Genomic DNA, 24,737 nt, shown 5'->3' with positions numbered 1-24,737 from the left:
TAAATAAAACATTTAGCTGTCAAAAGTAAAACATAGCGTTTTAAAGCAGATTGCAAAAGTATAAAGATGATTCCTTAAGACCTTAAATAGAGCTTTTGCTTTGTTTGCTTGTTTTTGGTACAAACTACTGTTACACAGCATTTTGGTCTCTAAATCAGAACAAAAATGCATGGGGAATTTGTCAGAAAAACATTTAAAGGACACATACACATTGTTTTGATGCTTGACACCGCGTTTTATTTTACTAAAACTAATATAACTATGAAATATATGAATATCTTTTAACCAATGTATATTTTTTATATCAATTTATTCAATTGATTTGATTTTGGCAAAGATACAAACGCCAATGATGAATGTGTAGTTTGTAGTACGTTTAGGTGAAAGAATTGCAGACAATGAGTATGTTTACATGGACACCAATAATCGGATTTTAATATGATTAAGACAACACTTGATCAAGCGTCTAACATGTAAACAGGGATTTTTGATTAGTTTAATATGACAAAGGTCATAATATAACTAAACAGAAATGTGGAGTATACCGATTTTAGTCACATTATTGTGCAGTACAGGCATGTAAACACAGCAATCAAACTATTACCGTCATGTAGGATTTGCTGAATTTTGCGACAGAATGTTCCATACACACACGGCTGTTTGACACTATTCTCTGCACCTACTGAGTGAGTGAAAGACTACAGACACCTGCATCGCGAAAAGCACAGTTTTTCCCATACGGTGTGAAGTATCAAATTCCATTAAAACAACACTGTTTTTGCAGTTTATACTCGCATCCAATATCTTGTTTGTCACCGGGGGCATGAAATGTTCCTGAATGAAAGTGAAAGTGACAAACTTAAGTTAAAGTCGACAAATTAAAAATGAAACACACAAAGTTATGTACATGAAACTGTGGTGAACTGGTGAAGCAATGACATTAATCGAGTTATCAGCTATAGCATGTGACATGTGACTCATGTAAACATCTTAATCAGATTACTGTCTAATTCAGATTAAGGGAAATAATTCCTAAAATTAATTACTAATGTCCATGTCAACGTAGTCAATGTCCATTTAAAAGTAAAACAATAATAAAAATTCAGCTTTAAGAATAAATGAATAAGAAATACAACTGTTCAAATGTTGCACATAAGTAATCACCAGAAAAAGAAAACACAAGTGCTTTAACTGCCAGCATGCTTTCAAATCAAAACTCAAACACAAGCTTGATCGTAACATATTTTATTAACATGAACTTTCTTTTATTGTGTCTTACACAAGTCATTGGAACAGTGAGGTCAGATCTGTGTAAAACCCCCATTTGGAGCAAGCCAACGAAGTAACAAATACTCAGCAATCTTATTCAATTAATTAACATCATTAATTCAGTTCTGGGGAATTCAAATGGGTTTATTTGACTCATTTTCAAATAATCTCAATGAATCTGACATCCGAAAGCTCTCCAAAATATCAGCCTTTAAACATCTCAACTCAAACTCAGAGGGACGGAGTTTCATACAATGATAAAGCCTTCTGGGCTGACAGATTTGTTACAAAGCCATTTATTTCTGCAATGAAATATTAGAAAGTGAAAACGTCACTTAGCAAGTAATTAAAAGAGGACAAACTTTGAAATGCATTAGCACAAACCGTTTTCTGCACTTAACCAAAACATCAACAGTAACGGCGATTTGAATGCAAAATGCGCTCTTGTAGACCTTCAATTTCTGTTATGCTTTTTACATAGACACAGGAGTCTACAAGCTCATAGTCAAACAGGATGGGGCTGCGTTAAATAAATATATCATGTATTTACACAGACGTTGATTTGTGTACACATTACCTGAGTGAATTCAGGGACTTTTAGCACTTTTTTTTTTCCCTGATGGAAACTTTTATAATGGAAAGAGGTTGATTTCTTTCTAACTTTTGGTGTGTTTTTTGTGCCAAAATAATTATTTAGTGGCCAACGGCAGCAATTATCTAGCCAGTATGGAAGGATGTTGCTCTACAGAGCCAAAGAAGCTGAGCTGGAAGTGACAGCGGCCTCGTCCTGCGCCACGCGGCTCTTTTTACAGGTGAGAGCCAGCAGCAAAAGCATGGGCAGATGCCAAAGACTACAGAAAAACAGCTTGCGTGAGTTCTGCCGGTCGCCGTGCCTGTAAAACCTAAACGCCAGGTAGCTGATGTAAAGGTTAATGGGCAAGGAGACTAAAGGGAACGTCCAGGTGGTGACGTCCAGCACGGGGCCCAAAGCTGAGAGGAAAATCAGACCCACGCTGTGGCGCAGGGCCACGCGCTTACAAAGGCCAGGATGGGTGACGGACATCATTCGGTACCCGCCGCGCGAATAGTCCTCTCTCAGATTCCAGCTCAAGGCATTAAAGTGAGGAAACTGCCAGGAGAACAGGAAGGCTCCCAGTAAAAGTGCTCCTGGAGAAGAGACAGAGAGAGGAAGAGGAGGAGTGAATCAACAAAACAAGCTCTTCCGCATCATGGGTGGAGGAAGGAGGAAGGTCAGAGTGCCCTGCAGAAGACAGTCGATCATTGAAAATACGCACTAGTTCTGCACATCCGGTTGTGGAGGAAGCAAACAGCACTGGCCTGTGTTCAAAAAAGGTGACACCACACAAACAGTGGAGTTTGTGTTTGTGTGTGTGAGTGAGTAGGCCTGTCATGATAAGAAATTTTTGTTGTGATATATTGTTACAGAAAATGTTGTCATAAGCGATATTTTTATAATTTTAAGATAATTTTATGCCACTGATTATATGATTATTTAACAGCATAATAATGCAAATAGCCATAAACACTTTAAAATGCTGATAATTCTTAAGTTATTTAGATTCTATAATTTGATGTTATGAAGGTAAATGTTTATTATTAATACTATTAAATTTTTCACACCAGTGAGCAGGGCTTGACATTAACTTTTGATCGCCAGCCACTAAGGCTAGTAGTTTTCCACCGTTACTAGCTACTCGCCATTTTTTACTAGCTACAATTTTGTTGTTGGGAAAATATATTTAACTATATTTTATTTGCATAAACCTTTGCCAAAAAGATTTTGTCATGGGTTGCGGCATGCTAAAATTACTTCATTTACATTTTGTGTTTTTTCCACTTGCCACCTCGTTCATACTCAATGAGCATGAGCAAATGGGTTATGCTTTCATAAAAGTGTTGAATTGCATTTATTTTTCTTTCACAGGACTTTTCAGGGCTCAACACAATAAGGATTTTTTTTATTCTCTGGCCACACCAAACTAATTATTTCCTTGCCACAAATTTTAACCAATGTGTCAAAACAAGCAAAATACTGCTGCATACATGCACTTTTTATAAAAAAAAAGCTGACATTTAATATATATATATATATATATATATATATATATATATATATATATATATATATATATATATATATATATATATATATATATATATATATATATATATATATATATCTCACGCATCAAAAACTATGCACAGTGGTCTGTTCTGACTCAATATCCCAGATCACCAGTTAACTATACATACAACAACATAATAAAGCAATATTTTTTTTAAAATGATGTTTATTAAACTATATTAACAAAAATAACAGCAGGCAAAAGAAAGCGTGTAAAAAAACAATGAAAGGATGATGTCGCGTACACGGTTAGGCCAATTAATAATCTGTTCAAAGAATGGTTAAAGCGAAAGCGACAACAACTGCTGCTGCTGCTTACAAAGCCCTTGAAGGACTGTGGGTGGCAAGCATTGCACTAGTTTCGATTCCAAGCATGGTTGCATCGGGTGAGGAAAAGGCACAGAAGCTTTTAAACACTCACGCACATCAAATTATCTGTGCACAAGACACTAAAGCCCTCGTCAGTGAGTGAGGAAAGCTTGTCTCACCGTGCGCGTGATCCTCTCATTTGTTATTCACCTGGTTACCTTTGCTCGTGTGAAAAGCTGTTTTTGTCAGTCGTGCTGCTTCTCGATTCTAAGATCACATTTGTACGCATATAGACAAACGATCATAAACTAGCAGTCTAATCTGTAGTGACGATGAGCCAGCACTGGCAATTTAAAAATATGTTTCAGCCAGCCAAAGTGGCTAGTGGGAGTGGCTGTCTAACCCGCCACAACCAAAATCTACCCGCATGAATTTGTAGATATATAATGCATCTGCAAAATTATTGAGGTCATCTCCAAGTGTTGCACGATAAGTCGACATATTAATTATTGTCACAGGCCTATGTGTGAGTGTGTGTTCTTAGAAAACACTCTTGTAGTGAAATCCTTTGGGAAACGCTGAGAGGAGGGCAGTGGGAGTGACCTCTCACACACGGGGCATCTTTTTATGGGTTGTTTGTTTTTGAATGGTTCTCAAAAATTGTGATTTGCAGGAAGGAACTGATGGAGATAAACTGACAGAGTGCTTTGAGGAAAGTAGTGAATTACAAATGTGACATCTGTATATGACCGAGGGGTATTATTTAGCAGTGTACATTTTTAGAATTAATATAACTTATTCAGTTTGATGTTGCTAAATAATAACTGTTAATAAAGGTAAAAGATGGGTGAAAAGTTGGATGTACATAGCAGTGTGTGTGTATACTTGGGACTAAGCTGACACGGAATCAGTTTGTGCAGAAATCCATAGAATTTTAGCCCATCATTGAGTATTTATTAACTCATGTAAATGTGTGTAAATCAATTTTAGTAATATTACCGAGTAATATGCAAATGTTTATATTGTTTATTTCTAATACAGTTTAAGTATTATTTTCTGTCTTTCAGAAGAAACATTATATGAGACTTGCTTTGTTTATGAAACAAATGGATTTAATCGGATTTGCATAGTAAACCTTAAAAGTTAAAAAGTTATGGCATTTTTATTTCATGTCTTAAGTTTATTATTATTATTATTATTATTATTATTATTATTATTATCACTAAATTCTATGCAGAAATAGCAAAAAATACTTTTTATACATTTTTTTAAAACTACCATAAAGCATGGAAAAAAAAAAATATTTTTTTAATCTTCAAAAGATTATAACAATGGTTTGAGTTTGCATTAATTGCTTTTCCGCTACTTTTTAATTGATATATGTATAAAAATTTTAATTTTATTTTTTATTAATGAATTAAACAATTAAAAATGAATCCATAAAAAATAGAAACCACAGAACTTGATTCTAGAAAAAAAAAAAAGGGCCACGACATAATGGCTGAAGTGTTTCTTATTTGATTAAGATCAGCTTTACCTTAACAATTTTGAATTTAATTATTAGCAGGGTTTCTGCAGGTTTCACCGAGTTCAATTTAAGACTTAAGACATTTTTAAGACCATTATGAATGGAATTTTAGACCCGTAAAGGAATTTTTCAAATGGCCCAGATGGAAAAGATTTTTGTTTGCCCTTTTAAAACAAAAAAAAAATATTATAATTAAAAACATTTAATAATACAATAATCATTTAATATAAAAAATTAAACATTTAAATTGACTTTTTAGCTAAATATTTAAAATATTCAAGCTCTATTTGTATGATCCATACACTTTTTTGCAACATAAAATTTCTTTAAAATAAAAGAGAAATAAACAAATGTTTTAAAAGTTTTAAAAACTGTAATAAACAAAATTTATGCACAACAATCTGTCCAGGTCGGTGTCCTCAGCAGTAAATGCGGGGAGAACATTTAAACAAATATTATTGTAAGGCAATTAATTAAACCATTATGATAAATAAAGTAAAAAATATATATTTTTAAATAAAAAGTTTAAAGTTTTATTGAGATGATTGTTGGTGATTGTATAGGTTTTGGCCAGATTTGGTAGCAATACATGAACAAAGGAAAATTTAAGACCTGTTTAAAAAAAGATTTAAGACCTACAACACAATATTACAGAAAATTTAAGACATTTTAAGGGCTAAAATTTGGATTTTGAGATTTAAGACATTTTAGACCTTGCAGAAACCCTGATTAGGAAGTTGTACGCAAAAATTATATCAAGTAAACAAAAATATGGGGAAAAAATTAAATATGTTCTCATCTAATTTCATCCTCAGCCTAAAAAAGGTCATAATAACATTCAGGTTTGCACATCTGAATAAAACCACGCTTGCAAAGGGCACTGAAACCCTCCTTACTTCAAGAGGCACATGCGGTTCTCTGAGCTTGGAGGAAAAACACGTAAATACACACACAAGCAAACACTTCAGCTGTTCGCTTCTGAGAAAACAGAGCTCATGGTTGCCACAACAGCACACTTTAATAGTTTAGTAGACCCCCTGCTGTCTTCCACAAACACTTGATTCAAGCATGAGAGATCTTCAGGAAAAAAACACCGGATGTACTGAGTGTATACGCAACTGCAACACTCATAAGTGGACAGAGACCTCGGGACTGGAAGAAGAGTCAGTAAAAGTCAGAAGAGACATATGGATCATGTACATCACTTCTCTGGAAGGACTGCACAATACAGAACTCTGGGAAAAACTGATAATGTTGAAACAAGAAGGATTTTACAATTGCACGTCTTAATGTGAGCCCAATTGGAGATTCCCATTGAAATACTAACATTTAGCTTTCTTGTGTATTTCTTCAAAGCTTAAATCATAACACTGCAAATGTCAGCAATGTCCACAGTGTTTTAATAATGTGTTGCTATAAGGAGATCACTAAGGCTTTAGATTTCCAAAATGTCTGAGAATCAATGAGTGTAGATTTTATAGGAATATCCAATGCTATCTTGGTAACTTTTTGATTTAGTGGCTAATCATATGAATTTGTACGATCTCATTCATACAATTCAGTACGATTTGCTTATCGCACTATGACAGTTGGGTTTTGGTGGTGGGGTTCGGTGCCACACCTCATTCTCAAAATCTTAAATTTTTGTATGACTGAACTCGTATGAATTTGTAGGAAATAGCCACTAAACCAACAAAACGTAAAATAGTTATGCTTCCTCATGAGATCAGGCTGGAATCTCAGTCAGTAAAGATCATTATATAATCTCTTGGTGTTGTTTTCGCTCTGATATTGCCTCAGACCTTCATAAATTTTACTTCTTGGAATCATGAGATGCTCAGAAGAAATTCATAGAATAGCCCATTTCACTTGTATTCTGTTATTTTGTACAGTTCTGTTATTTTGAATTACCTATGCGATCAAAAATGTAAAAGTCAAGAAATATAATAAAAGCAACTTTAACATACAAAGAACACAAAATCAGCATAGAAAATAGTAATAATACCTTATAACTGATGAAGCTTTGGAGAGAATAAGAAACATATTTAAAAATAATAGATAGTAGGATAGTAAAAAAATAAACTTGAGTAAAAGGTGGCAGTGGTTTTTAACTTTCTATGATTACAAATCTATCAAATAACTTCAAAATACTTTAAATAAAGAATCATAATGGCCAGAATCATTTAACAGTGCATTTTAATCCTTTTTTGAGCTCCCACTAGTTATATATGTATATACAGTTACAATAGCCAAAATTATTAGCCCCCTTTATTTATTTATTTATTTATTTATTTATTTATTTATTTATATTTCCTAAATGTTGTTTAATAGATTCAGGAAATGTACACAGTATGTCTGATAATATTTTTCCTCTGGAAAAAGTCTTATTTGTTTTTTGTTTTTTTTTGGCTAGAGTTATTATTTTTTTACAATTCTTTTTAAGAACAAAATTATTAGCCCCTTTAAGCTATATTTTTTTCGATAATCTACAGAACAAACTATCATTAGAAAATAACTTGCCTAATTACCCTGACCTGCCTAGTTAACCTAATTAACCTAGTTAAGCCTTTAAATGTAACTTTAAGCTGTATAGAAGTGTCTAGAAAAATATCATGTACTGTTACCATGGCAAAGAGAAAATAAATCAATTAGAAATGAGTTATTAAAACTATTATGTTTAGAATTGCGTTTAAAATATCTCTCCCTTAAACAGAAATTGGGGAAAAAATAAACAGGGGGCTGATAATTCTGACTGTATGTACTAAAACAGCAGCATGAACATTCTTATAAACATCTCGTTTCTTGTTCTACGAGAGAACAAAAATGATTCTAGCTTAGAACAACGTGACAATGAGAAAATTCTGATATTTGGTGTGAACTGTTCTGTTTAGATCACTATTTGTAGCAGTAATTGATTTTGATGGCCCTCTTTAAACGTTGTGTTTACTATAAGTAACGTTTCAGCTACATCAATTTAATTTGTTGACCCTAAAATTCCAACATGTAGAAGCAAAATTACTTTGTGTACTCACACTAGGCTATCCGAACTACGCCCAGGCACGCTTGACCCCCATTTCCCGCTTCGTTTGACAAGTGTGAGTGCTCTGAATTGGGGCCATGGCGTGGTTTAGTTGGCTGGCCCTGGCCCGGTTGGAAGAGGTGTGCCAGAGTGTCAGTTGGGCTTTGGCGCAGAACGCTTGTAGAGTGAGTGCAAAGCATGCCTGAGCCCGAAACTGAATTTGCGACAACACTTTTAAGGGACTGTTTCATATGGATTTATTAATCATTCTTACTTTACAATGAACACAAACTGTCATAGATTATTAAAAATACAAACCGCTAGTTGAACAACAACTGCCACCTTCAGCAAACCCCCTAATACATGCAGCATGATGACTTTCATAAACATTTATGAGTGTCAAAAGTGGAGAATCTGTTCAGCAAAGTCTTGACTGTGTGTCACTGCATATCAAACAACTTAAAATAATACAAACAATATAACTTGTGCTTCTCTTCAGTTAAACTGAACAGTCGTCCTATAGATGACATAAGCGTGCTCAGGCTCAGAAGGATCATTGTGAGTGTGGGCCGAGGGGGAGAGGGGACAATTGCGCCTGGGCACAGTTCAAGACAATCATAGTGTGAGTACACCCTTAAGCGGATCTCTAATAGGAAATATTTAAAATGTGTTATCTGTGTCACTGACACGATGTATATGTACCTGGATCGAGAGAGCCGGTGGCTGCTGTCCAGCCCATCACAGGTGGGATAGCACCCACCACTGCACCCACCCAGGTGTTGGCGATGCTGAGGCGCTTCAGAGGAGTGTAGCAGCACGTGTACAGGAAGATGTTCAGGGCGCCCAGGAAGCCAGTCAGAGGATTTACACCCAGGGTCAACAGGGTCACACCTGGGATCCCACAGGCCAGAGCGAAAGACACGGCATGCAGAGGGCTGAGGAGAGATGGAGGACAACTTCAGATTGATGAAATCATGATGTTTAGATGAGGTTATATTTTTATTTTCCTTAATGTCCACTAGGGGTGTGTAAATGTTATTATCTAAGATAGAATCATAATATTAGTTTTAATGGTAACTTAAACTTAATTATGGAGTGTCATATTATGCAAAAAAATATATAATCATCTTGAGAGTTTGACAGCAGTCACTGCATGATGAAGTCTATATTTAGAATGCTAACAGGATGATCGTAAAATTTAAGATACATGATAAAATACATAAGATTTGTTTTGCATACTATGGTATATAGCAAATCCACATGAGCGCAGTTTTCCTGAAGTTAATATTGAGTGACTTGCTGTATATTTATCAGGGCTCAACCATAAGGACTGCCCAATGGCCCGGGGCCAGCGTGAAATATGTTTGGGACAGTAGAGAGAATTGTTACTGGCCCGATAAGGCCAGTGCTGCCTTGTCACAAAATTTTTATTTGCCTGTGACTACTTGTCAATTGCGTGCAAATACAGTCCTAGAATCAAGAAATAATTTGTGCTTTTAAGTCTTTGAATGCTACCTTTTCTGTAAAGTCGTAAACACCATATTGCTTTTTGGTTCGTTTTATCTGATTGGATGTTGTGAGCATGTTATTTCTTCCACAACCTGGTAAAAACCAGTACAGTGAAGAGACGGCAACATGACAGCAACATCAAATTATGAGGCTAAAAGGAAACGTCTGTTTCTAACGTTGTGGAAACAGATATTTACATGGGTACAACACTACGAAAAAAATGAAGCGATGTTTTGCATAGTTTTTTAAGTCTACCACTTTTTGTTTTGCAATAAAATACCAGCACATTTTCAATACTGCTATATTTTACTGCTGAATATTTTAACATTTTAAAAATATTTAAATGCTAGATTCACACACATTATTTTTGACACATTATTTAAATGTGACTACTTTATTTATTTTGGTGGAATCAGTAAAATTTTGGCAGGGCAAGTAAAAATCTGAACCGCTGGTCCAGTCAGGCCAGTAGAAAATGTTCTTAGCATTGAACCCTGTTTATGTTAATATTTTTTTAAATTAATCATGCTTTTGTTCTTTCTTGTGATCAAAAACAGTTTCAAGAAAGCTGCTGCAGACAGACAGACAGACAGACAGACAGACAGACAGACAGACAGACAGACAGACAGACAGACAGACAGACAGATAGATAGATAGATAGATAGATAGATAGATAGATGAAGAGACAGACAGACAGACAGACAGACAGACAGACAGACAGACAGACAGACAGACAGACAGACAGACAGACAGACAGACAGACAGACAGATAGATAGATAGATAGATAGATAGATAGATAGATAGATAGATAGATAGATAGATAGATAGATGAAGAGACAGACAGACAGACAGACAAAACAAAAGATTGAATGATATATAATGATAGAACGATAGATTTATCTCAAATTCAATCTGTTCTGAACATCCTGTTTCACTCAGAAATGTCAGACTGCAAACCAAAAATGGTTGTGAACAGCAAATAATATCAATGGTATGAGCTGGAATCCCTGTGCTAATGTTTCCTGTGTTAAGTTAAACTGAATTAAGGTTTTCATAACATGATGAACTCTTATATGAAAAGATCAAGCAATGATTTGATCCCTTGTGTATTTCAACATATACATTTACAAACCAATAACCACCACCAAGAGAAACTAAATGACTTCGATTCTGTTTGTGACCAGAGCGGACAGAGAAGGAAGCGTGCATAAAGCGAATATATATATATATATATATATATATATATATATATATATATATATATATATATATATATATAACAGGAGTATCTGAGATAAGCTTTAGTGTGGTTCTGCGAGTTCCATTAAAGCAAAAGCTTGTGGGTTTCTGCTACAGATTAAACCTCTCCTGGCCACATTTCTCTGTGCTCCATTGGACGACCACTTCCTCTAAGGTTTATTAAAAGCAGTCAGATCCAATCCAGCAGAGGCGTCTGGTTCAAATTCACAGCTAACTGCTCCATAAATTAGAGGGGTATTGAGACAGAGACCAAAGCGTAGAGAGGAAAAGAGGGCAAATTTTCCGCCCAACAGCAGGAGATTCCATTTTAATGTTATTATCATTGTTATGGCTGTTTTATGTGGTGGAGGGGTCTATATGAGCCCCATAAGTTAACGGGGTGAGATCAGTTGTTTGAGGGATAAGGCTGACTAACGCTAGGAGTAAAGCCACTGGCATTTCCTGCACTACATGAAGGAAATTACTATTTTCACACACCGTAATAAACTAGATATTTTAACTTTGTGCACTATTGAATTCATCTAGTGTTACAACGTATTTGTTCATCCAATGGGCCACTTGTAAAAGCACTTTTGAGTTATTGAATAATCTAATTTATAAAATAATAAAAACAATAAAAGACAGTTACTTTAAAATGTTATTTCATTTAAATAAAAAATGTAAATATGTTTTATTTAAAATTAATTTAATTTAAACTTTTACTGTTTTAAAAAAATGCACATTATATGTATTAAAAAGCCAGTAAATTCGCTAAAACTCTAAATTGTAAGATAATAAAAATAATAAAAACAGTAAAAAAATATTTAAAAAATTTAAATTGACATTAGATTTATTTAAAAGCCATTAAAGTCACTAAAACTCTAAATTAGAAGACAAAAAAATTGCTTTAAAATATTTTTAAAAATATATAACTAAAGAAATTGACATTAAATAAATTAAAAATGCATGAAAATTCACCAAAAATCCTAATTATAAGAAATTAAAAATAATAAAAAGCTACTTTAAAATATTGAAAATAAATTAATAATAATGCAAAAAAGAAATTGACATAAAATGTATTAAATATGCCAGTAAATTAAATAAAACTCTAAATTATAAGATAATAAAAATAATAAAAACAATTACCTAAAAAAGAACATTAAATTTATTCAAAAGCCAGTTAAGTCATTAAAACTCTAAATTATTAAGATGACAATTAAGATAACAAAAACACAAAAAGCAGTTACTTAAAAATATTTTTTTAAATGCAAAACTAAAAAAGAAATTGACATTAATTGTATTAAAACGCAAGTAAATACAATAAAACTAAGTTATAAGATAATAAAATTTATAAAAAAAGCATTACTTCAAAATGCACAATATTTGTTTCAAATCAATTAGGTTAACTTAAATTTAGGTTGTTTGAAAATAAAGCAATTGAGCTGTCCCAAAACATTTTAAATAAGTAGTTCAAAGGAGGAGCAAAATACTTGTTTGAGTGCACAAAACAACAGTGAAACAGAACTTTTTCATATTAAAAAATGTGTAAAAAAAACAGCAACAGAAATACTCCCCAAATGAAACAGCTGAGATTCAGCTTTGCTCCATCTCATGCACATCTCTGCCTTCAGGCTTACATCATAAGAATGTAACAGACATCAAAGAGCGCCGTATCATCTCAAGTCTGCGTAATAACACACTGACACCCGTACGAGTGCGTGTGCAGGCGTAAACAGGTTGCGCTAGGACACATCTAATGCATGTAATGACACGTTCTGCTAGGTGACTCCACTGTTAGCGTGCTGTGCATTTGTGTTGGGCTCTCGAGTGTCTGCGGGGTGTCGGGTGAAGACGCACAACAGAAGAATTCCGCAAGTTATTGACAGTCAGTCTGACAAAGATGACGTATTTGTAAACAATCAAGGAAGCAATTTTCTAGTTGGGGTGACAGAAACAGGGTGTGTAACGGCTGTCAGAACACATCGGTGTGCTTTCATGTACACGTTGCTCTTGAAATGCTGTATGCTGTGTAAATGATGTAGGCTATGTTTACACTAGTGCTTTTTCATTTTAATACAGCGTTTTAGAATACTGGTGTTTTACTGCGTTTCATCCACACTATACAGCCTAAAACACATGATTTAGACCATTATGGCTCATTTCCACTGAGTGGTACAGTACAGTACAGTACGGGTCACCTTTATCCGTCATTCCACTGCCAAAAGGGTACCAATAGGCTTGGTGTCAACAGTTTCAATCAACAGCATTCTCACTCCACGAAATGTCAAAGTAAAACTGTAAGGGTCGTTCGCATATCATATGAGAAGCACTTCACACAAAACAGATACTTTATATACAAAAATACTTGTGTAAAAATGTCCATTACTAACCTTTCTATGAACAGGATTTGTTACCAATTACAGTAAAACTACATACAGCATACATTTAGTCATTATTTGGGTTTAAAAACAACACAAAATATAGCCCAGTCAGCACATGTAACCTCTTGTTAGAAAGTACTTCCATCATTCCGAGTTTATAATAGACAAAGTGTGATGATAATAGTTAAACATGGCAGTTCAGGTTTTAGGTTGCTGAAAGAATCATTTGCTTCTTTGTTTTTCCGGCTTTTCCTTTGTTTTTTCGCACTTACCTCTCGCGCTTGTCTGTTTCTGACAGGATCTGATGTCAGAAGAACTTTAATAATCACGTGCACATTATTATCATCAGCTCAAGTTCTTTATTTCAAATATAGATGCGTGGCGAGCTCTGTGGAGTAAGTTAAACTGCGTGCACTTTTAGACGGGCTCGTAAAACAACAAGACATAGCAAATTTTGTTCTTTCTGGCTTAGTGGCTGTTTTTCAAGACGACGACAAGGTTTGTTTGAGCTTGGGAAGACCATGGCTTGTTATTAAATGTATATATTATTACGGTGTAATGTTTTGGCTGTATTTTTAAAAATGGTGGTTCCTTTGTTTTCATTCTCCTGCTTGTTGATGAGCGAATATGTATCTCTCTACACCAAAAGCATTCAACTGTGTGTCTAGCTCTGCCTTTTGGTACAATTTTTTCATAATAGGTCTCTTTTGCAAAGGGTACTCAAAAAGTGGTACGCTACGGTTCACTTTTTGGTATCCTTTGAATGTGAAAAGGGCCATAAAATTGTACCAAACCGAACCGTCCCGTACAACTCAGTGGAAACGGGCCATTAGGGCAGGGCAATTCATTAAAAAATAAATAAATAAATAAAAAAAATTTAACAACTACACCGAAATGCATAACCTATAAACAATGTTGTTTCCACACGTCGGTTAGTTAATTTATATGTTTTCAATATTGTTAATACATGCTCTTTAATAAGAAATTACAACGTGTGGAAAAACTGAAAGCTTATGAGTTGCTTGCATTGTTCTTATGCATGGCAACCTGATGAAAAAAAGAGAAGCAGAGTCTCTCATACATCAGGTAAACCATATTTTTATTTTTTTAAATTTTATTCCCAGGGAAAAGCACAATGTTCAATGCTTCTTTTCTCCACTTTAAGTAAAAACTTTACTTTTGATTTGAGGGGGAGTTTGATCCACCTGTACAGTCCTCCTGCAGCACGGCTGAATTAGTGCTGTGCTACTGCGAGGGTAAATCTCACAGTAATTAAGCTGCTCTGGGGGACGTTTCCAGAAGTTTGAAATAGAGTACCATTTATCTGCACACCTCTTCTTTATCTTCTGCTGCTTTAGAAAGCGAGCTGGGACTTAAGCTGAGAGGAATGTGGTGTGTTTGAAAGGGAGTGAAATTGTACAGCTATATGTTTTCCAAATGAAGATAAGGCATGACATAACAATGGCCTGCAAACCCTGATCACACAAGAACAGCTAAAAAAAAAGGGAAAAAAGCACAGAATGTGGAAACTGGCATGCAGCACATCACCTCTTCACTATTTATACTTACAACATTATCATAATAAATAATAATAACTGTGTCCAAAAACTAATGTGACCTTTTTATTATTTATTCTTATGATTCCTGATTAAATAGTTTGACTATGTGGTTTATTGGTGCATGTTAAAATTATTACCCCTCCTTTGAAATATTTGATCTTTTAAATATTTTACAAGTGTTGATTTTGGAGAGATAATAAACACATTTTAATACATTATAACATCAATAAGTAAATTTATTTTGTCTTTGACAGAAACAGAGGGTGTGTAACGGCTGTCAAATCACATCAGTGTGCTCTTGAAATGCTGTGTAAATGGTGTAAGCTGTGTTTACACTAGTGTTTTTTCAGTGTTTACAGTGTTTTAGAATATTGGAGTTGTTAATGCTTTCGTCTACACTATACAGTCTAAAACACATGATGTAGCCTATTTAAGGCTGGGCAATTAACTGAAAAGCATAACCTATAACTGACATCATTTACACATGTTGCTTATTTAGTTATTTGTTTTTCAATCCTGTTAACCTATATACCTAATAACCTATTATCACTGAAAGCATTGTTCTTATGAATGGCAACCTGATGGGAAAAAAAAGAGAACCCGAGTCTCTCATACATCAGGTAAACCATATTCTTTGTTGCTGGTTTATTTGGTAATGGGTGGGAACAGTGCAATTCAATGATTTGAATCATGTTTAATCAGCAATTTCACTTCAGCAAGTCAGATAATTAATATTCAGAAGCCTGACAGATTATTGTTTGCAATAGTTCTTTTCATTTTTTAACTGAGCTGTCAAATGTCTCACTCACTTTCCTTCAGTTTATTCCCCCTTCATTATAAAGTGTTGCATTAGCCGAATGAAGTTCTATCATATAATTATATTATATGAAAACAAATATGAAAGCATACAATTATATTATATGAACACATACAATTATGTTACAAGAAACGTATATAATATAATTATAGGTATGTATAGATTATCTTTTTTAATCTAGATTAACCTAGATTAATCTAGATTAAAATGGTTCATTTGAATTCTGCCGAAGGCATTTAGAATGTGTGCTATCCAAATAATAAGTCTTTAAGAACGGGTTTCTCATGCCAGGAGGCACATTAGACCAGGGGCTCATCTCCTGTTTCCAAAATGCATCTCAAACTTCTTGAGAAACTGTTCTACTATGATAATTGGTGATGAAAATAAATTATGTTCAATAAGATGTACTTGTGTTTATTAACTGTTAATTCAGTTAAACATAAATTTAAGTTTTGTAGGCCTACATAAGCTCAAAACAGCTAAACTAAAGTCATAACTGAATTAAACAGAAATGGACTTACGATGTGGAGTATGCTTATATTAGTGGAATTATGGTGGAAAGTATATTTTAATCTTTGTTGCTATATTTTCCGACAAGATCCACACACGCAGCGGTCAGTAAAGGACCGCACATGTGCACACGCACGCACACACACACACACACACACACACACACACACGAAATTTGCACGTTTTTTGCTTTCCATTTGGCTTGTGTTACTCCCTCACCAGTTCTTACTCCTTAATCGCGTCTAATACCTCAGTTTGTCACGGGAGCATGAATAAAATGTTCATGGGTGAAAGCAAAACTGCCAAACTGCAGTTAAAGTCAGGCATCCTGCTGATTTAATTCAGAAGGGCACTTTTTTGTCAGACAGCTCACCAGTCAAGTATACATCTGCGCTAAAATATCAAGGTGAAAGTCATCATAGCTTGCGTAGAATAGACCCAGCTCCCAACCCAACTTTGAGAATAGATTAACGCCAGTATTTTTATCGCACAATAAGAGTCTATAACGGCCCACCACTAAATTAAATATAATATAATATAATATAATATAATATAATATAATATAATATAATATAATATAATATAATATAATATAATATAATATAATATGATGTAATGTAATGTAATGTAATGTAATATAATATAATAAAACATATGGTGACAGTCTGTAATATATTGTTTTACTTATTTACAAAGAGACTAGTATTCAGTTTAAACTGCAATTTGAAGACTTAACTAGGATATGTTAACTAGGCAAGTTAGAATAATTAGGCAAGTTATTGGATAACAGTGGTTTATTTTTTAGACAATCAAAAACATCCTACAATATTGAACATACAATTGCTTTTAAAACATAAAAAAATGCTTTTAATTAAAATAAATAAGACTTTCTCCAGAAGAAAAAAATGTTTTAGCAAATACTGTGAAAAAGTCTTTGGTCAATAAACAGCATTTGGGAAATACATAAAAATGAATATATAAATATTTTACAGGAGAGCTAATAATTTAACTTCAACTGTATGCACATATGCTTGATATTTATGTGTATATCATTTTAATTTTCACTTTAAAATAAAAGTACACTACATTGTGGAATGGGCCAGTGAAGTTGACGCAGATAGTGAAGTTATAAACCATGTCCTCTTATTTCCTCTGAAGCAGAACTGAGTGTGCTCTTGTCTTTGATTGTGAGTGTGTGTTTGAGATGCAGGATAAGCCGGGGTGTTTGGTTTGGGCTGTTTAGATTACGGTGACTGCTCGAGTCATTCCTTATACCCTCACGTCAACAGATCTGCCCCTTCTGTTGTTGCAAAGTGACCCTCGAGGGAGTGAAAGAGGGCAGGGGTCCTGTTTGGTTCAATTCCACTAACACACCCAATTAGTGAGAAGTAATGGCTGTCAAATGTGTGATACTGCGCTCGAAAACATGTGTAAAAATGACACAGTATATGTCCTTACTGGCTATTGTTGTAAAAGCAGTAGGGCTGCACGATATTGGAAAAATCTGACATTGAGACATTTTGTTTTTCTATGACCCTTACAAAATCACTCCAGTCGATCTAAATTAATGATTTATTTTCAAACAGACATATTCAAGCCATCTGGTGAAATTGTATTCATATCACAATATATATATATTAACACTATTCATTTGTTAGGACTGTCATGATAAACAAAATACACAGAAACTTTTAGTAAGCTTATTTATAACAAAAATAGAAGAAATCCAGTTGAAAATAATTGGAGGGTTATGATAACCAAACAGAACTCCTCTGAATTAATTTAGTAAGCTTTCTTTTTTACAATTACATAATCTATCGGCTTAAAGATATGAGCTTGATTTTGTTTGGGCCAATAACTATAACACAGCTTGATCTCATGAGAAAACTAAAGTATTTTACGTTTTGCCAGTTTAGTGGCTAATTTGTAGGAATTCGTACAAGTTCAGTCGTACGAAATTGTATGATTTTAAAAAGGAGGCGTGGCACCTAACCCCACCCCTAAGCCCAACCGTCATTGGGGAATGAGCAAACTGTACGAATTCATACGAATCAGCCACTAAATCGAAAGGTTACAAATTGCCGTGACATTGTGTTGGATAACATTAAAAATAGCATTTATCGGCCGATAATGATATGGCCGCCGATATATTGTGCATCCCTAGTGACTGGCTGTTGTTTCACCCTGGAATGCTCAATTTAGGCATGATAGTGGAAACGTGGTTAATGGTTACAGGTTTTCAGCTTTCTTTAAAATATCTTCTGTGTTCAACAGATTAACGAAACTCAGATTTGGAACCACTTGAGGGTGAGAAAATAGTAAATGTTCATTTTTGCATGAACTTTCCCTATAAGGCTTCAAATTCATTAACACTATTCATTTGTTAGGACTGTCATGATAAACAAAATACTCAGAAACTTTAAGTAAGCTTATTTATATGGGTGTCAAAATTAATTGTTTCTTCGGTGCACCGCGATGCAGATGCGGACAATTCTGTATCGGTTCAGTAATAATCATAACCGTTATTATGTACTGACGTCATTTATCTCCTATTCGCTCTGTCGCGAGGGAGGTGAGTGCGAGTATTTACAACACTCAGGCAACTCAGGGCCGGCCCGTGGCATAGGCACCATAGGCATATGCTAAGGGCGCTGTAGATTCAGGGGGGCGCCAGAAATGAGCGCGGTTCAGTTGGTTTTGTTTTCGATTTTCCTTAGACACATTCAGTTATAGACGGCAATAACTCAAAAACTTCTTACCCTAAAAAGATCTAAAGTGTGTTTCCTACAAAAAGACAAAGCTGGTTATGTTTCACAGCTGTCTTTCTTTTTTTCGCTTGACATTACGAGCACTGCTCCGTTTAAGCCCTCGCAATATGTGTTTAGCTCGCGCTGAGAGAAGCTCTCAGTAAGGGACCGTCAGAAAAGTGCTTCTTTTTTTTTTTTAGTTCTTTTTCGTTTTTCTGCTCCACTCAGCGCGAGCTCTCCCTGTTGCGAGGGCTTGTGTGTGTGTGTGTGTTTGTTTGGTGCTGTCTATGTTTGTGTATGTGTTTGAATGAGAGACAGTGTGGTGCTGTGTGTCTGTGTGTTTATACAGACAGCTTGTTAGCCTCCCCCCTAAATAACACTGTATATAGAAAGCATCGTCAATGCACCGTGATGCACCGAGATATCGAATTGAACCGAAGGCATGATAATCGTAACCGAACCAAACCGTGAGACCAGTATAGGTTCACACCTCTACTTATTTATAACAAAAATAGAAGAAATCCAGTTGAAAATAATTGGAGCTATTTTTATATAATTGGAGAATTTATGATAACCAAACAGAACTGCTCTGAATTAATTTAGTAAGCTTGTCTAACAGCATGTAGAAATTACACCTGCATCCCGCATTAAGCCCACAACACTACAACCAAAATAAACAAGTCAACCTCACTAATTGAGTAGTGTACTGTCGTGACCCACGGTTTGTCAGCAGTGGAGTGAGACGGGACGAACAGAGAAAGGCACACCTACACAAAACTGGATCAGGTTACACAGGACAGGTGCGCAAGCGGCAGACCAGCGCTACAGATATCAAACAATGGCATATAGTTTCTGATGCCAGCAGGCTCAGCTACACACAAACACTTGTCTACCTGAGAACCATGTACAGAGTAAATGATGAGCATAATGAGAGCAAGGAAGACATTTTTACTTCTTACAAATATTTGCTTTAAGTTAAGACAAAGCAAGAATGTTTGAAACCCAAATAGAAAGCCTATGTAGGATGCTTGTTAGATTTTAAAACACACCCCAAGAGTGAGAGAGAGGTTGTGAAGGAGCTTACCTGATCTGTCCTCTGACCAGGGGTCTGTTTTTGGTACGATTCATGTTGGAGTCAAAGGGAACCTCAAAGTACTGTTGAGGAATGAAAAAAAGCACATTAATATATAAAGTATTAACAATACAAAATCTGTACAACACACATGCATTCAGAAATTTGCACATCTCTGGTTTAATGTGTCAAATTAAACACTTATTAATAACAGATATCTCCTTAGTAAGAAACACCAACTATACGATATTAGAATTATCTGATATTGCGATGTTATTTTTTTGCGATATATATTGCAATATGAATATTTTCACCAGTTTATTTATTTATTTTGGTTTGAATAGCTCTACTTCACTTTTTTCACTTCATTAACAGTATTCAGGTATATTGAAAAATCTAACTGCAAAAAATGCTTTTCTAATTTACAGATTTTGTCTCATTTCTAGACCAAATATCTGAAATATATAAATAAACTGAGTAAAAATATTGTTTTGCTTTCATCTTCAAAAGAAAAAAAGTCAAAATTAAGTGAGTTTTTCCTTAAAATAAATAAACTAATATGACAATGATGGGAAGGTTCGTCATTTCTACTCCGTTTTCGGCATTCCTGCCCTGTTTTTGGTTTGGAATTTTGATAATTAGATTAGAAACAAGACAAGTTCTAAAAAAGAACAGGTTTTTTAGAGTGTAATTTTGGCAAATTCTTGTGCCCAAATGTTTTAAACTCTCTTGAAATGCTCAATCACAGGCCTCAAACAGATAAATAAATATAAACTTTCACTCTATTATATTTAAACTCTACAAATCACATGTATTCTTTGTCTCCTGGGCACCTATCATTCAGACTCAACATTGCAGATCTAGCGATGTGATTATTGCAGGTGTGCACATTGCAATAACACAGCTAAAATATATATATATTGCCCTAATTCTTTAGTCTTTGTCAACTAGGGTTGGGTCAACAGACGATGCCATTGATGGCCGATAGACATCACGATGCTGAGCCGGCATCGCAATCCTCCGCCTTGCCCCCTTTGCAGCAGCAGCCGCTCGCGAAAAACACACAATTAGGCCATGTTTACACTAATACATCTTAGTTTTAAAATGACATTTTAGAATGAAAACGAATCACATCCACACTGGCGTTTTATCTAGCATTTCTGAAAAGATCTCCAACCACACTATTCTGCTGAAAACGCACATCATGTGACCACACACACATGCACAAACATACTCTGTCATGCGCTGCAGCGTCTGAGGAGCAGCAGTCAGACAGTTTATCAAGGATGTACCACTGCATCGCCCCTCACTATAGTTGTTAAACGTGATATTTAATTAATCTTGACTGTATCTAATGACTCTTTGGCCTTTTTAATCTATCAGGCAGCATGTCACAGTGTCAATACACTGCTTCAATCTTTCGCTTTTACACTTGTACTATATGTTAACAAAAAACCTCAGATACTGTTGGTTGTGCACCTTTTTTACCAACAAAGTTTGTCGATGCTGTTATAATGACACAGATAACTCTGCCTATTCATGCCAGAGTCCTGTGGAAAAAGTGACTGGCAGGTGGTAATTTGTATGTAACTTATCTTTACTCAATTATGATTTAGTGATGGGTAAAACAAAGACCATGCGGGTCAGGTAGTTGCAACGGTAGGCTACAAATAACTAATTTGTTATGAATCAATTAATTATTCAAAAATGATTCATTCATCACTGCCTATGTCGACATCGGTATGGTACATCGTGATGTTTCACATTAGACATCATACAATGCCAAATTAGTCAACATCGCTCAACCAGTCAATACTAATGTTACAATACTAACCTCTAGGGAAGTTAAGAAAATTGCATTTGGTTTAATAATTGGACATCACCAATACCCCCCTCATTCCAAAACTGGATTTCTAATATGATGTCTGTTATTCAGATGGAGAGACTGAGATTTTTACAGACAAGCTCCACGAGAAAATTTTTGGGCTACTTGGGGTCAATTTCTTGATTTATTTGACAAATCAACATCTCAAGAGCATTCCACTGACCCCTCTGAGGTTTAAGCTATACACCCTCTCTAGTTTTGACTGTATGTTTTGTGACTAGTATGTGTGTGTTTTTTGTTTATTTTTTGTTCTTTTGTCTCGATTCTTTGTTGTTTTCTTTTATAGTGTCTTTTGTTTGTCTAAAGTACGAGCCAATGTTTGTTCTCATGTGTTTTTTTTTGTTCTGTCTGTGTGTGTGTGTGTGTGTGTGTGTGTGTGTGTGTGTGTGTGTGTGTGTGTGTGTGTGTGTGTGTGTGTGTGTGTGTGCGTGTGTGCGTGTGTGTGTGTATGTATGTATGTATGTATGTATGTATGTATGTATTTATATATATATATATATATATATATGTGTGTGTGTGTGTGTATATATATATATGTATGTATATATATATATATATATATATATATATATATATATATATATATATATGTGTGTGTGTGTGTGTGTGTGTGTGTGTGTGTGTGTGTGTATATATATATATGGTTAATATAAAGTAATAAAAAAAGGAAAATTGCATTTGGTGGAATATTTGTGATCTTCAAAATCAAAATAAAAACCTCTAAAAGACAATAAAAAAAAATGTAAATTTGAAACCTCAGATCTTTGTATGATAGAGAAATATCAGATCTTTGTGTAATAAAACAAATACTACCAACACAGCTAACAATTGTTAGCACCTTTTTCTTTGTGACTTATGAAAAAAAAACTTAAAGAGAAGCACGTTTCTCATATATTCTCTGAAACATCTGCTCAAGATTTCCAACAAACGCATGAAATTCAAACCCATAAATGGATGGATATGAACGCATGTGTTCGAGACGGAACGACAGAGGTTGCTTAGGTGCAACAGAGACGATTAAGGTAAAAAAAAGTTTTTCTGTTTTATGGCTTTCTGCTGGGGAGTCTGCACAAAACCCACCTCGGGGAATCTACAATGTGAGACTAAAACACAAACACATGGGGCGTTTAAAGCCAGAAAGTGGTTATTCAGTCTGTGAGAGACAGCACATGCACCTAATGAAGAAAACAGATAGCTCACTTTTCAACCCCAAGAATTTCAGGATCCATTTCTCCTAAAATATGGCCCCCATAAAATAACTAATAAACAGATAATCCATTCCTCTTTTCCTCTCTTAATTTACTGTCCGTTTGACATCGGAAAAGAGTCCACGCTTAAAAACGCTCTTGTGGTAGGTAATACATTTCACGCAGACTACATTTATATTTTGTTAGATGCCTCAGAGAATGGGACCCGACCACTTGTGGAGGACAACAGGGGGAGATGCATATTATCTGACGGTGCGTGTCTGTTTGGAATTTCCAAGCATCCCCTGGAGTTTAAAGAGGATCCCTGCTAGTGCTATTTGCAACAAATGATAACATCTATTAACTGCATGATATTTCCCATCATGCATTTCAACACAAAAAAAATAAAATGACCAAAATACAATTCCTCAATGTTTAGACTAATGCATGAGGAGCGGGCAGGTCAATAAAACATCTCAAGGAGGTAAAACAACAAACTCGGTGACAAACGTGTCATGGGAGATTGATTGTTTTTCATTTGGTTTCAGCTATTTTTGGCTGCGCTTTTAAACTTGGACCAATGTCATCCAAAGTGATAAAGTAGCCTGATACAGTGCAGAGGAAGTTGAAGCCCGAAGTGTGTTGTATAAAATTGGAGCGAAGGGTCTGCTGAGTCTCAAATTTATTCTCCCGGCCGTCAGTGTTATTGCACTGGAGATCCCGGACAGGGCAGGGCACAGATGTGGCCGTTTCTGAGGCCCCTGCAGTTTTAGGGCCGAGGTGTTAATTCTATTTCCTGGGTCAGGAAGCGCGTCAGAGGGTCGACCGGAGCGAATTTCTGCTGCTCGCAAAGTCTCTCAAGTATTAGCCGGATGCTAACATGACTGTTACGGAGTGTATCTTGGCTACAACTGCAACATTTAAGACCAGAGAGATTTCAAATGCCTTGTTAACCTACAAAAAGGACAAGAGTTTACTTTAAAAGGCTCCCAATAGTGAGTAAAAGTGAGATCTGGGACAGAACACTGGCTTAAGTATTAGTAAGCGAACCCAAAAAAAAAAAGTATATTGGAAAACTTATTGAGAAACAAATACAAGTTTTGAGTGTTTTTGAAGCTTAATTCGCATGCATTGTCTTGTTTCACAGATTTTGTCTCTCAGGCTGGTTCATCATCTGGTTCACATCATCACCCCCAGACCCCCTGACACTTCTGCTTCAGTACGTCTATTGCCGAAGAAGATCACACTTTTAAAAAAGACACTGTAGAAGTGTAAATGAATATGAATAGAGCATGTGAGAATACAGGCTGTCAACTCCATATTTAAGGCCCTGAATAATCAGAAATCTGTCTTATTTCTTCAGTACATCAGCACTTGTTAGAATGTGTCAACATCGTTTCTTCAACAATAAAAAACAGAAGTCTATATTAGGGCTGGGCCAAAAAATTATATTATATAGAATCGCAATAAAATTGATATCAATAACAATGATAAACTCTGGACTTTTTTACTCTATACTTATCTAAGAGCCAATCACACAGCAGAAATGTGCAACAATG

The 24,737-nt window shown here is 35.0% G+C and overlaps 1 protein-coding gene across 2 annotated transcripts in view; it reads right to left on the bottom strand.

Annotated features, from left to right (window-relative positions):
• Window positions 1-1,229: 1,229 nt before the first annotated feature.
• Window positions 1,230-24,737, bottom strand: part of cox10 (cytochrome c oxidase assembly factor heme A:farnesyltransferase COX10) — a 69,122-nt gene continuing 45,614 nt past the window's right edge. Inside the window, exons 5-7 of one of the 2 annotated variants that reach the window (NM_001166259.1) lie at window positions 20,119-20,189; window positions 8,974-9,206; window positions 1,230-2,436 (exon numbers count right to left, since the gene is read on the bottom strand). In NM_001166259.1, coding sequence (NP_001159731.1) covers window positions 2,012-2,436; window positions 8,974-9,206; window positions 20,119-20,189 — 729 coding nt within the window. In that variant the 3' untranslated portion in view covers window positions 1,230-2,011. Of the gene's footprint in view, window positions 2,437-8,973; window positions 9,207-17,075; window positions 18,716-19,530; window positions 20,190-24,737 lie in introns of those variants that run through there. The other variant, XR_015503484.1, reaches the window with a different exon arrangement.

This window comes from Danio rerio, chromosome 12 (genome assembly GCF_052040795.2).
Source record: "Danio rerio strain M-AB ecotype USA chromosome 12, GRCz13ab, whole genome shotgun sequence".
Lineage (NCBI taxonomy): Eukaryota > Metazoa > Chordata > Actinopteri > Cypriniformes > Danionidae > Danio > Danio rerio.
Note: the sequence above shows the minus strand (reverse complement) of the source record. Positions and strands in the feature narration are given on the sequence as shown.